At 37.6% G+C, this 13,030-nt stretch overlaps 1 protein-coding gene across 1 annotated transcript in view; it reads right to left on the bottom strand.

The window, feature by feature from the left end:
- Positions 1-13,030, bottom strand: part of MRPS28 (mitochondrial ribosomal protein S28) — a 94,011-nt gene extending 80,981 nt beyond the window's left edge. The window contains exon 1 of the mRNA XM_045561553.1: positions 12,810-13,030. Coding sequence (XP_045417509.1) covers positions 12,810-13,010 — 201 coding nt within the window. The 5' untranslated portion in view covers positions 13,011-13,030. The remainder of the gene's footprint in view (positions 1-12,809) is intronic.

Here is a 13,030-nt window from a genome sequence, read left to right as displayed (position 1 = left end):
TAACAGAAATGAACAATGCCTTTGATGGGCTTATTGGTAGACTGAACATAGCAGAGGAAACAATCTCTGACCTTGAGGGTATCTCAACAGCAACTGCCAAAACTAAAAAGCAAAGAGGAAAAAAACTTAAAAAAAAATATCCAAGAACTTTGGGACAACTACAAAAGGTAAAAGCTGCACATGAGAATTCCAGAAGGAAAAGAGAGAGAGAAAGGAGCAGAATATTTGAAACAATAATAACTAAAAATTCCCCCAAATTAATAACAGACACCAAACCATAGATCCAGGAAGCTCAGAGAATACCAAGCAGGATAAATGCCCAAAACACTCCACTTAGGCATACAGTATCATTCTCAAACCACAGGAAATCAAAGATAAATATCCTAAAAGAGGCTGTGGGGAGGGGCACCTTATCTACAGAGGAGCAAAGATAAGAATTACATCCAACTTCTCCTCAGAAACAATGCAAGCAAGCAGAATAAAATAGCTAAAGTGTTAAGTGAAAAAAAAAAAAAATGCCAACCTAGAATTCTGTACCCTGAGAAATTATCCTTCAAAAGTGAAGGCAGGCTGGGTGTGATGGCTCACACCTGTAATCCTAGCACTCTGGGAGGCTGAGGCTGGTGGATGGCTTGAGTTCAGTCAAGAGTTCAAGACCAGCCTGAGAGAGTGAAACCCATCTCTACTAAAAATAGAAAAATTAGCTAGGCATAGTGGCATGTACCTGTATTCCCAGCTACTAGGGAAGCTGAGGCAGAAGCATCATCACTTAAGCCCAGGAGTTTGAGGTTGCAGTGAGCTACCATGACACCACTGAACTCTACCTGGGGTGACAGAGTGAGACTGTCTCAAAAAAAAGAAAAAAGTGAAAGAAATAAAGACTTTCTTGGACAAACAAAAATTGAGGGAATATGTTGCCAGTAGACCTGTCTTGCAAGAAACGTTTAAAGAAATTCTTTAGAGAGAAGAAAAGTATAAAGGTCAGAACTCACATCAACATAAAGGAAGAACATCAGAGAAAGAATAAGTGAAAGTAAAATAAAAACTTTTATCCTTCTTATTCTTAACTGATATAGCAGGTAACAGTTTGTCCATGATAAACAATTTGTTAGTGATAAAGGGAAGATTTAACAATCCTTAATGTGTATGTGCCTAACAACAGTCACAATATATGAGGCAAAAACTGATAAAACTGCAAGGAGAAACAGATAAATCCATTCTTACAGCTGGAGACTTTAATACCCCTCTATCAGAACTGGACAGATCCAGCAAGCAAAAAATGAGTAAAGATATAGTTGAACTCAACAACACCATAAACCAACTGTATATAATGAACATCTATAGACTAATTCACCCAACAATAGAACGCATATTCTTCTCAAGCTCACATGAAACATTCACCAAAGTAGACCACATTCTGGATGATAAAACATACCTTAACAAATGTAAAGGAACAGAAATCATGCAATGTCTGCTTTCAGACCACAATGGAATTAAATTAGAAATCAGTAACAGAAAAATAGCTCAAAAATCCCAAAATATTTGGAAGTAAACACTTCTAAATCACAGGAGGGTCAAAGAAGAAATCTCAAGAGAAATTTAAAAATACTTTAAACTAAATGAAAATGGAAACATAACATCAAAATTAGTGGGATACAGTGAAAGCAGTGCTTACGGGGAAATTTACAGCATCAAATGCATATACTAGAAAAGAAGAAAGCTCTAAAATCAATCACCTAAGCTTCCACCTTGGGAAACTAGGAAAACAAGAGTAAATTAAATCCAAAGTAAGTAGAAGGAAAAAAATAATAAAAATTAGGGCAGAAAGCAGTGAAGTTAAAAATAGGAAATCCATACAGAAAAATCAACAAAACCAAAAGCTGGTTCTTTGAAAAGATCAATAAAATTGATAAGCCTTTAGCCAGGCTGAGAAAAAAAAAAGAGAGGACACAAACTACTAATATCAAAAATGAAAGAGAGGGCAGACATCACTGCAGATCCCATGGACACTAGAAGGATAATAAATAAATATTACAAACAACTCCATACCAACAAATCTGATAACCTAGATTAAATGGACCAATTCCTTGAAAGACGTAATCTGCTAAAACTCACACAAGAAGAAATAGACAATCTGAATAAGCCTATGTCTATTAAAGAAATTGAATTAATAATTTATTTACTTCTAAAACAGAAAGCACCAGGTCCACATGGGTTCACTGGTGAATTCTACCAAAAATTTATGGAAGAAATTATACCAATTCCCTATAATCTCTTTCAGAAAATAGAAGCATAGAGAATACTTCCTAATTCATTCTATGAGGCCAACATTACCCTAATACCAAAACCACACAAAGACACTACAAGAAAAGAACACTATAGACCAGTATCTCTCATAAACATAGATGTAAAATTTCTCAACAAAATATTAGCAAATCAAATCCAGCAACATATAAAAAGAATTATATACCACAATCAAGTGGGATTTATGCCAGGTTCAGCATTTAAAAATCAGTTAATGGGGGCTGGGTGCGGTGGCTTATCCTGGCACTCTGGGAGGCCAAGACTGGAGGATTGCTTCAGCTCAGGAGTTAGAGGCTAGTATGAGCAAGAGCAAGACCCGAGACAGGAGCATCACTTGAACCCAGGAGTTTGAGGCTGCAGTACACTATGTTGATACCACTGCACTCTTCCTGGGGCAACAGAGTGAGCCTCTGTCTCAAAAAAAAAAAAAAATTAATGTAATCCACTGCATCAGTCAATTAAAGATGAAAAATCACATGGTCATATCCACAGTTGCAGAAAAAGCAACCCATTTATGATAAAACTCTCAGTAAACTAGGAATAGAGGGGAACTTCCTCAACTGGATAAAGAATATCTACAAAAAACCTACAGCTAATATCATACTTAATGGTGAGAAATAAGGTCAATATACAAAAGACTATGTGACCAAATTATTGACAGAAGTCATGAATGTAAATGCTGAAGTCAATGAAGAGGGTAAGTGTGAAGAGGAAAAGAGAAAAGCTGTGAGCCAGATGCTGAAGACAAATTGGAAAGAATTGAGAAGATTTCTATCAAGGAGCCTTTTTAAAGTATTTCTAAAGAATAGTAGTCTGAAATGGTACAGAGAAACAAGAACCAAGACGACTCCTTTTCTTCTCTTAGTCTTGAGACCCATCACAACCTATACTAGGGGAGGCCAGAAGGGAAGCAGTATTATCAAGAAAGCAAGCAAGAAATACTTGTAGAGAAGGTTAAAGATGAGACTTCATAAAAAAGACATAGGAAACATGGGGCCAAGGAATACAAATCTACAGAGCAGGCCTGAAGGAAAGAGGACAAGGTTGTATGAAAGAGTAGTAATCTTCATAGGAGGAGGTAACCCACAGGACAAAAGAAGAGAACACTGGAATTTCTATTTTTTTACTTCACCTTCAAAATGTTTTTGTTTTAAAATGTATATAAAAATAGAACTATAGTACATATATATTTTTAAAGTAAATATTAGAACACGTGCTTAAAAATCTCTTAATGAAGGGGCATGATCAAAAATAATTAGAAATCTCTGTCATAGAAGTGTAGCCTAATAGGAGAATAATTATGCTAGGAAAAAATACAGTTAAAAAGAAGACTAGATAATCAGTGCCTTCCCCCACCCCATATATGTGAGCCAAATGCTGGAGAGGAGAGTGGAAGACAGAGACAGACACAACCTAGGACCAAGGGATGCCTTTAAGGTTTCTAATAAGACAGAAGTTGTCTAACTGAAGGCTAAGGTACACAGGTAGACATGTGGAACTTTACTTTCAGCTATTCTAGCTTTCTTGGTATTCCACACAGCACTGCTTCTAACCAAAAACATCATTTTACAGGAAAATAGCATGGGGTAATGAGCTCATGCTTTTGGAATTTGATGGTCTTACCAATGCCAGGCCTAACAGACTAGTGAAATGATCCTTTTAAAAAAAAAAAAAACAACTAAATGTTCTATTCTGAAATCACTGTAGAGTCACATGCAATTGTAAGAAATAGAACAGAGATCCTCAGCACCCTTACCTAGTCCTGCCAATGGTAACATAAGAGTATAATATACAATATAATATCACAACTAGGAAATGGATATTGATACAGTCTACTGATCTTACTATATTTCACCAGTTTTACATGGGCTCATTTGTATATCTAGTTCAATGCAATTTTATCATATGTATAGGTTCTTGTATTTGCCACCATGGTCAAGATACAAAATAGTTTCATTGCCACAAGGATCCTTCCTGTTAAAACTCCCCACCTCCCTTCTACCTCTCTCCCATCCCTAACTCTTTAGAAAATACTGATCTGTTCTCCATCTCTACAATTTTATCATTTCAAGAATGTCATACAAATGAAATCACATAATATGTAACCCTTTGGGACTGGCTATTTTTTTTCATTCAGCATAATTCCCTTGAGAGTCATTCAAGTTGTTGCGTCTATCAATTAATTGCTCATTACTTTTTATTGCTAAGTAGTATTTCCTGGTAAGGATGTGCCACAGCTTGTTTAATCATTCACCAGCTGAAGGACATCTGGGTTGTTTTCAGTTTTTGGTTATTACAGTTGAAGTTGCTATGAACATCTGTGTACAGCTTTTTATTTGAATGTAAGTTTTCATTTCTGTAGGAAAAATAATCTACTCTCTATCCCAGTGACACCCCACTCCCAGTGTGCACTTATCTCCCTTGGAAAAACCCAAACATCTCAACTTTTTAGCCCTGGCTGGAGGTCAGGCAACTTGCTAAGTTGCCAATTCCTGGATTGAGTCCACTACCGATTGCCTGGCAGTTGCCAACAGCAGAGTCCCTAAAGCTTCAAAAAGGGAGGCAAAACCCAAACTGAATCACGACTGTTTAATTTTATTCCCAAATCCCCACAAACCAGACTCGACTCAAATATGCTTAGTTATTTCCTCTGCTATTTAATGACAATAGATAAAAACAACCTTAAGCGCCATAATCATGTTACAAAAATGAATGCAATCAAAAGAGAAAAATTTGACATATAGTAACCTTTTTTTAAAAAAACCCAAAACCTAAACATAAAAAAATGGAAGTGAGATTTCCGAGCAAAAATGAGAGTTAAGAAAGATATACAAACAGTGAAAGCTAATGTTGACTTGGGAAACCATAAAAGTCTGATTAGGTATGATCAGATCATATGACCATCCACAAAACAAAATATATACAGAATATATGTATCTCTTAAAAAATGTATAGTACTGCTTATAAGTATATGATAAGCACTGACAAAAACCTACTTTCTCCAGAGAATTCTATTTACTTCAATTTATTCTTTCATTGTTTTTATATTAACCGGGCATTTCCTCAAAATAAGCTTTGAAAATGTGAGACTCCACTGTGAAACTAAACATTTCAGAAGATTTTTATTACTGATTCAGAGATAGCTCTCCTAGAATTCTGGAAGGTAACAACAGGCTGGCATCATGGTTAAAACCAGAAACATTTTTCAACATTTCTTTACATATAAAATAGTTTTTAAAACACTGATATAATTTTAAAGTTGTCAATAACACTCGTAAGAAAACAAAGGGTTAGGTAAAACTATACAATTTTGCTACTACAGTATATGAATTTAGTGGACTTAAAACTTAAACTAAAAGGGAATTTTCCCCTTATATGAAAATAAATAAAAGTACATATTTTTTATTTGTTCAGTATTCTGAAAGGACTAAACATCTGATTTTAAATAAGCTGCTTCTGGAATATTCTAGTATTTTGAAATATAGAATATCAATAAGAAATATTCATGAAAAAGTGAAAACTAACATTTTAAAAAATATTTGCATTCAATCTAACCTAATTTCTAAAATAAGGTAAAATCAGTATTCTAAACAAATAAGCTCCAATAGTAAAATGTTCTACTGCGTGACTCTCAAAACTCTCCGAAAACCATTTTTTCAACATGATGAAAAGTGATATGCCACCCTCTACTGTTAAGAAATAGTAGTATTCATGAAGCAGAAAAACCAGTTCTTTGCTCAACTACTGCCACCTTGTGACTATGAGATGGGTTATATGCTATGGCACAGCTGCCGATCAGTTTAACAGATTTCCACAAATCTATATTGTCTAACTGACATAAGAGTGATTAAGGTTTCAAAATATTTTTGAAAAAGGAGAGAAAAAGGTATCTGACTTAAAATATATCATTAGCAAACATTTACCAAGTCTTCTATACATAAATATGGTTACAAAAATAAATAGGACTTGGTCCCTACCCTAAAAAAAAAAAAAAAAGAACTAGGTGAAGAGATAGTACATAAACTATTATTAAATTTAATGAACTACTACTTCTAAAAGAGAAGTAAATAAGTGAACATGGAATAAAAATGGAACCTACAACCTCCACATAGAACAATGGCATTACAGGTCATTTAGATTTGACTTCCCTTTAACTAGCAACCTCGGTGAAATATCAGGATAAAGATTTCAAGATTCACTGCCCTTGATTAAATTCCTGGCTACAGGTGAAAGTTCTTCATAAGGGAAATTTACTGGGGAGGGCTCCTACTGAACATCATTTATTTCTGGGGTCCACATATATAAGTCTGTACTTTAGGACCGTAAGAATTAAACCAATGGATAAAACTTGAACTTTCTTCACCATATATACATATTTTTAAATCCAATAATAGGCCATCTGAGATGTTATTTTTCATTTATAATTATTCAACCATCAATCTAAATTTTATTCCAACTTATATCAACAAATGTATATTCAATCCCTACTTGTGTGTAAAGCATCGGACATACAAGGGATGAAAACGGTGGAATAAAAAATGGCCCCTCATCTCTTGGAACTACAGCTAGAAAACAGGATAAAGTAGGTTCACAAATGACTTTAATATAACTTGAGACGTGCAGGTATACCGCAAAGGTAGTATAAAACAAAGCCTCAGGACATCCAAAAAGAGTTTCACCTAGTTGCTGAGATCAGAAAGGCCTAATAGAAGAGGTGATTTTTACAATGGAATTTGCAGTCAAGGAAGCTAATTCCAGGATAAAGAGTAAAGGTAAAGAAATAATGATTTGTTTAGGGAACAGCCAGCTTTATCTTCAAAAATATTTTTAAGCAGAAGCCATTTTACAAACATAATCTTACATAGAATCCCAATATGTACATCGTAAATGTATTTTGTTACTGTAAGTGTAATTTAGGAGTTCAAATTAATAGCATTCCTTTATTATGAAGTCACAAAATATGAACAGTTATGATAACAATCAAAAACTGAGGGATAATAACCCCAGTTTCCAATTTTTTTTTTTTTTTTTTGAGACAGCGTCTCACTCCATCACCCTGAGTGCAGTGGCATCATCATAGCTCACTGCAGCCTCAAACTCCTGGGCTCGAGCGATCCTCCTGCCTCAGCCTCCTGAGTAGCTGGGACTACAGGCGCCCACCACCATGCCCGGCTAATTTTTCTATTTTTAGTAGAGATGGGGTTTCCCTCTTGCTCAGGCTAGTATCTAACTTCTGAGCTCAAGCGATCCTCCCGCCTTGGCCTCCCAAAGTGCTAGGATTACCGGTATGAGCCACCATGCCTGGCCACCAGTTTCTAAATTGTGTATTTTGTTTTGGTTGACCAATATCAAGAAAATCCACCTATTATACCCCTTCTATTGATTAAGGGAGTGAAAAAACAGGCATTGTACTAAGTGGGAGTTTAGTATAAACAGGCTATATCTATCAAAATTCAAATTGTATATATACTTTTACCCAACACAGATCCTACAAATATACTCCCACTAAGTATGCAAAAAATATAAATGTTCACTGTAACATTGTCTGTGGTAGGCAAAAAAACAGGAACAACCTAAAAAGCTCATTAATGAAGGTCTTTCTGGTTACATAAATTATGCAACATCCACATCATGGAATATCAACCAAATATTTTTATAATGAGGTATACATAATGATAAAGTAAAATACTCAAAGTCATATATGCTAAAGTGAAAATAGCAATTTTCAGCAGCAGCCACTAAAATATACTAAGTGCTTATTAAGTATCAGGCACTTATGTTAAGTGTTTTAAACAATGATTCATTTAATTTCATAATCCCATGACATATGGTTTCCTTTTATAAAAAAGGAAAAGGAGATACAAAGATATTAAGTAATTTTGCAAGGAAGCAGCTAGTAAATGGTAGGAGAACCAAGACTGAAACCAAGATTGAATCTAGAATTTATACTCTTAAATAGTAATATAGTTCAAAATAGTACTCATAGTATGAACCAATTTGTATGTTTTTAAGTATATATGTACATATATAAATATTTAGCTTATTTTATATGTGTGTATACATAAAACTCTGGAGATACGCATAAAAAAACATACTCTCCAGCCTTAAGAAAGTGAGAAAAAGGGAAAGGGAGCTTTTACATTTCACATAATAACCTTCAGTATTATTTAAATTTTCTTTCTAAAGTAAACATATTACTTTTATAATCTATAAACAATTAGTTTAGGCCAGGCGTGGTGGCTCAGGCCTATAATCCTAGCACTCAGGAAGGATCGCTTGAGGTCAGGAGTTTGAGACCAGCCTCACCAAGAGCAAGACCCTGTCCCTACTAAAATTAGAAAGAAATTAGCCAGGCAACTAAAATAAGAAAAAAGCCAGGCATGGTGGTCCACACCTGTAGTCCCAACTACTCGGGAGGCTGTGGCAGGAGGATCGCTTGAGCCCAGGAGTTTGAGGTTGCAGTGAGCTAGGCTGACACCACGGCACTCTAGCCCAAGCAACAGAGGAAGACTCTGTCCCAAGAAAATAAGAAACAAAACAAACCAATTAGTTTAATTTCTTTTTCAAAAATCCTAATCACACAAATAGTATTTATTCATCTTATAATCTCAGTATATTCTTCAATTAAATAGATTCAGAAACTTACAAGAGTAAAGAGTTTTTTTACAAGTTCAATCCCCATTAACACCTAACAATTGCTCACATTCCTCGTCATAAACATGTTAGGAAAGCACCAAAAACTCTCAATAAACACTAAAATTAAAACTAATGTGGTAGTTTCAGTTTTCTTATTACTCTTACACTTATTTTTGCTTAAGTATTACTCTGGACAGGTACATTTATCTGACATACTTGAGCTTGTACTATTCTCATTTGTATAACTGTTTGTGAGAAGTCACATATAGATCACAATTCAAAGACAGACCAGGTATAACTGAAGTTAAAATATACACTATGTGTACTATTCATTCATTCACACATTCGGCAAATATTTACTGAGTGCCCACTATCAATCAAGCACTGTGCTAGGCACTGGGAACTTAACAGAATAAGAGAGACAAGGTCTGCCTTCCTGAAACATACATTCCATTGGGGGGAAAAGTCAGAAAAAACTTTATTCTGATGTGTCACATGTTACTCTCACACTATAAGTTAACATACTAGTAATTACAAATGTCCTTAAATTTGGGATTAAATAGAATGGCCCATGCAAGGTTTTTGTTTAGTTTTGGATTCTTTGCTGTGAAAAACTTGATTTTATCCTCTCTTTGAACGGCACAGCTCGACCTTTAGTTGAAGCACATACCTACTTACATTTTTAAATAATATCTTACATGCATTGTTTCAAAAAAAGAAACTTTAAGGCAGGGCACAATGGCTTATGCCTGTAATCTCAACACTTCAGGAGGCTGAGGCAGGAGGATCGATTGAGCCCAGGAGTTCAGGGGTTACAGTGAGCTATGATCCCGCCACTGCACTCCAGCATGAGCGATAGAGCAAGACCTTGTCTCTTAAAAAAGAGAGAGAGAGAGAGAGAGAGAGAAAGAAATTTTTATAGTTGTTTTAGGTTCATAGCAAAATTGAGAGGACAGTACAGAAATATCCTATACACTCCCTGCATGCACACATTCATAGTCTCCCCCATTATCAACATCTACCACCAGTGTGGTACACCTATTACTTATACAGTTTGATAAATTAAAGTTTATTACTGGGCTGGGGGCAGTGGCTCACACCTGTAATCCCAGCACCTTGGGAGGCTGAGGCAGGAGGATCACTTGAGCCCAGGTGTTCCAGGCTGCAGTGAACTATGACTGCACCTCTGCACTCCAGCATGGACAACAGAGCAAGACCCTGCCTCTAAAAATACAATAAAGTTTATTGCTAATTATTTAAGAAAATAGTGGGAGTTCATTCAAAGAACTGTACAATTCTGGAAACGTCTTCATGAAACTATTCCTCAGAAAGTAGAAGGCTAGAGGAGAAATTGCTGGGGCCACATAAAAGCTAAAATGTACTGAGTAAAAGCTTACTCTGCACCAGTCACTGTATGGAGAGCACTTTAAATGTATTATTTCATGTAAACTTCCCAGTAACTACAGTGAGAGTATTATCTCCACTTTGAATAAGAGAGCAAACTCAGACAGGCTAAGTAAATTGCCCAGAGTCACTCAGCTAGAAAGATGGCAGAATCCTGGCAGCCTGGAACTGAGCCTAAGCTTTTAACCTCTGTGCCAGGTAGGGTCCTGAATGATGGCAGGCCTCTGATGCCATGACAGAGAAATGTACTATTGCATATCTAATCTTGTAGGCAGTATGAATAAAGGTTTACAGCATTCCCAAGGAAAGAAAAAAAATCACCTCATAAAGTCTGAGGTGTCCAATTTTAGAAAGATAACTGGGTCCGCAGTGTGTGTGATGACCCAGACCAGGGAGCAACTGGAATCAGTGGTTATCAACTAGGAAATAGTAAAGGGGTCCATCTAACTCTAAATGCTTCAAAGCAAATTTGTTGAAGGGACACTACAACCGAGCCTCCTGACACCTTCCTTCTCAGGGAATTTCCACTGGTTTAATTTCCATTAAACCAAGATGTCAAAGAATTATGAACAAGAAATCGGTGAACCCACACAGTAAACCAAACATATTTACCCTCCATCTAGTAGAATAACGTTTTCCCAACTGTGTTAGGTGGAGAACAACTGCCCAGGCAGACTGTTCAGTTAGAGCTAGACTGAACAAATCTAATGGATGTGCTGGGGCTGACAGGAAACACCCCAGTCTCCCCCTAAAAAAACTGAACAGCCCCATTAGAACTGTCTTAGGAAAGAAAGGAAAAGGAATACTGGTTACTCTTAAACTCCTTGGTTGTTTCCTTCATTAAACAAACATTTATTACTGATTACCATGTGAAACTGCAAAGTATGAGAGACATTTTTGAGTTTCAAACACTTACTATACATGTGATGCTACAATTTTCACTCTTGCCACAATTAGCTCAGTAATTAAGAATTATTTTCTGGGGGTTTCTGCAAGTGCTTGGAATATGGTGTGCGTAGGAGTGGAGTGTGAGTGAGAAATGTTGGAAAGTGAAAAAGAGGGAAATTCCTTTCCTATACAAATATCTGGAGGAGCACTCAACTATATCTATATGTTTCCTACCTTACTGCACTTAAGCCTCAAAGCACTATGTCAAGGATGAATCTAAAACCTATCCCTCAGGTGGCTTCAGATCAGTCATAGCTATTCTGCTGAGATTTTATGATCTCTCCTAGTGTGGTAGACAGAATAATGCCCCCCTAATGATGTCCACTTCCTAATCTCTAGAATTTGTGAATAGAAATTCCCCTTCCATAGCAAAGGAGAATGAAACTGCATGTGGACCTTAAAATAGGGAGATTATCCTGGATTATCTGGGTAGGCCCCATGTAATCACAAGGAACCTCAAAAGAAGGGGGAGGCAGAAGAGAAGTCACCACAGGCCTCCACAAGCTGAAACAGGCAAGGAAACACATTGTCCCAAGACCCCACAAAAAGAAACACAATTCTGTCAACACCTTGACTTTAGCCCCATGTCTCGCCACATCGGACTCCTCACAACTCTAAAAAAAAATAAATTTCCTTGTTGTTTTAAGCTACTAAATCTGTGGTAATTTGTTACAACAGAAACTAGAAAACGAATACGCTAGGCTTCTTCTAATCCTCGGATTTTAAGAAAATTCTGATAATAATTACTACTAAAATGACCCTATAATACAGGCATTGTCAGTCTGAACTCTCTGGTACTGCTCCACAAGGAGATAAACACAAAAATTGAGTTTATTTGTATATAATTCAATTTCCTGTTTTCTGAATCTAGTATTAAAAATACTCAGGCTTGTACTCTATTTCATCCTCTTCATTTATCTATAATTCTACGGCATTTCACAAAAGCACTGGCTGAGGCAGATGGAAACTTTATTTTTTAAAAAAGAGATCATTTACCGGAAAGGAAAGTGCAACGCTGACAGGTTAAACCACTTGCCCAAGTTCATACAGTAATTCTCTCATTCACCTAGCTACTGAATTACTGTGCATGAAGAGCCTTATGCAGCAGACACACGCACCATGGTGGGGCTACGGTGCACAACACGCCCGCGCAGAGCCCTGCCTCTCCCAGGTGAGGCCAATTCGCCTCAGAGTCCCAGGGGTCGCCCTAGGCCAGCTCAGTGGCAGCGGTCCCCACTGGTACCCCTCCCCCCAGACTCGCCCCGGGAAGAGGCGCGCGAAGGAGTGTGGACAGAGCCGGTCCAGCACGTAAACACCGCATAAAAGTACAACCAATGGAAGAAAAACACCAGCCACACGCTCTGATCCCCGTGGCCAGCCGCTGGGCCACGACACAGCCCAACCCCGCGACCCTCCCCGGAATCCCGGATCCACTCCCCGCGCTGGGCTCCGCCCCGACCCCCGACCCCGCCCACCGCGTCACGAGCGCAGCTCCCGGGACTCGTCGCCCGCCCCACCTCTGCCTTCCGCTGCAGCGCCGAGTGCCGCTCCAACGCGCTCGCGAAGCCGCCGGGGCGCGTCTTAGGCTCCTTGGAATCCGCACTGCCACTCTCAGAGCCACTCTCGGTGCCTGCGCTGCGAGAGGGCCTGGAGAAGAGAAACACTCGCAGAAAATGGCTCTCGGCAGCCACAGCACGGGTCCGACACAGGGTCGCCATGACAGCTTCACAACCTCTGA

Source organism: Lemur catta, chromosome 9, assembly GCF_020740605.2.
Source record: "Lemur catta isolate mLemCat1 chromosome 9, mLemCat1.pri, whole genome shotgun sequence".
Classification (NCBI taxonomy): domain Eukaryota; kingdom Metazoa; phylum Chordata; class Mammalia; order Primates; family Lemuridae; genus Lemur; species Lemur catta.
Note: the sequence above shows the minus strand (reverse complement) of the source record. Positions and strands in the feature narration are given on the sequence as shown.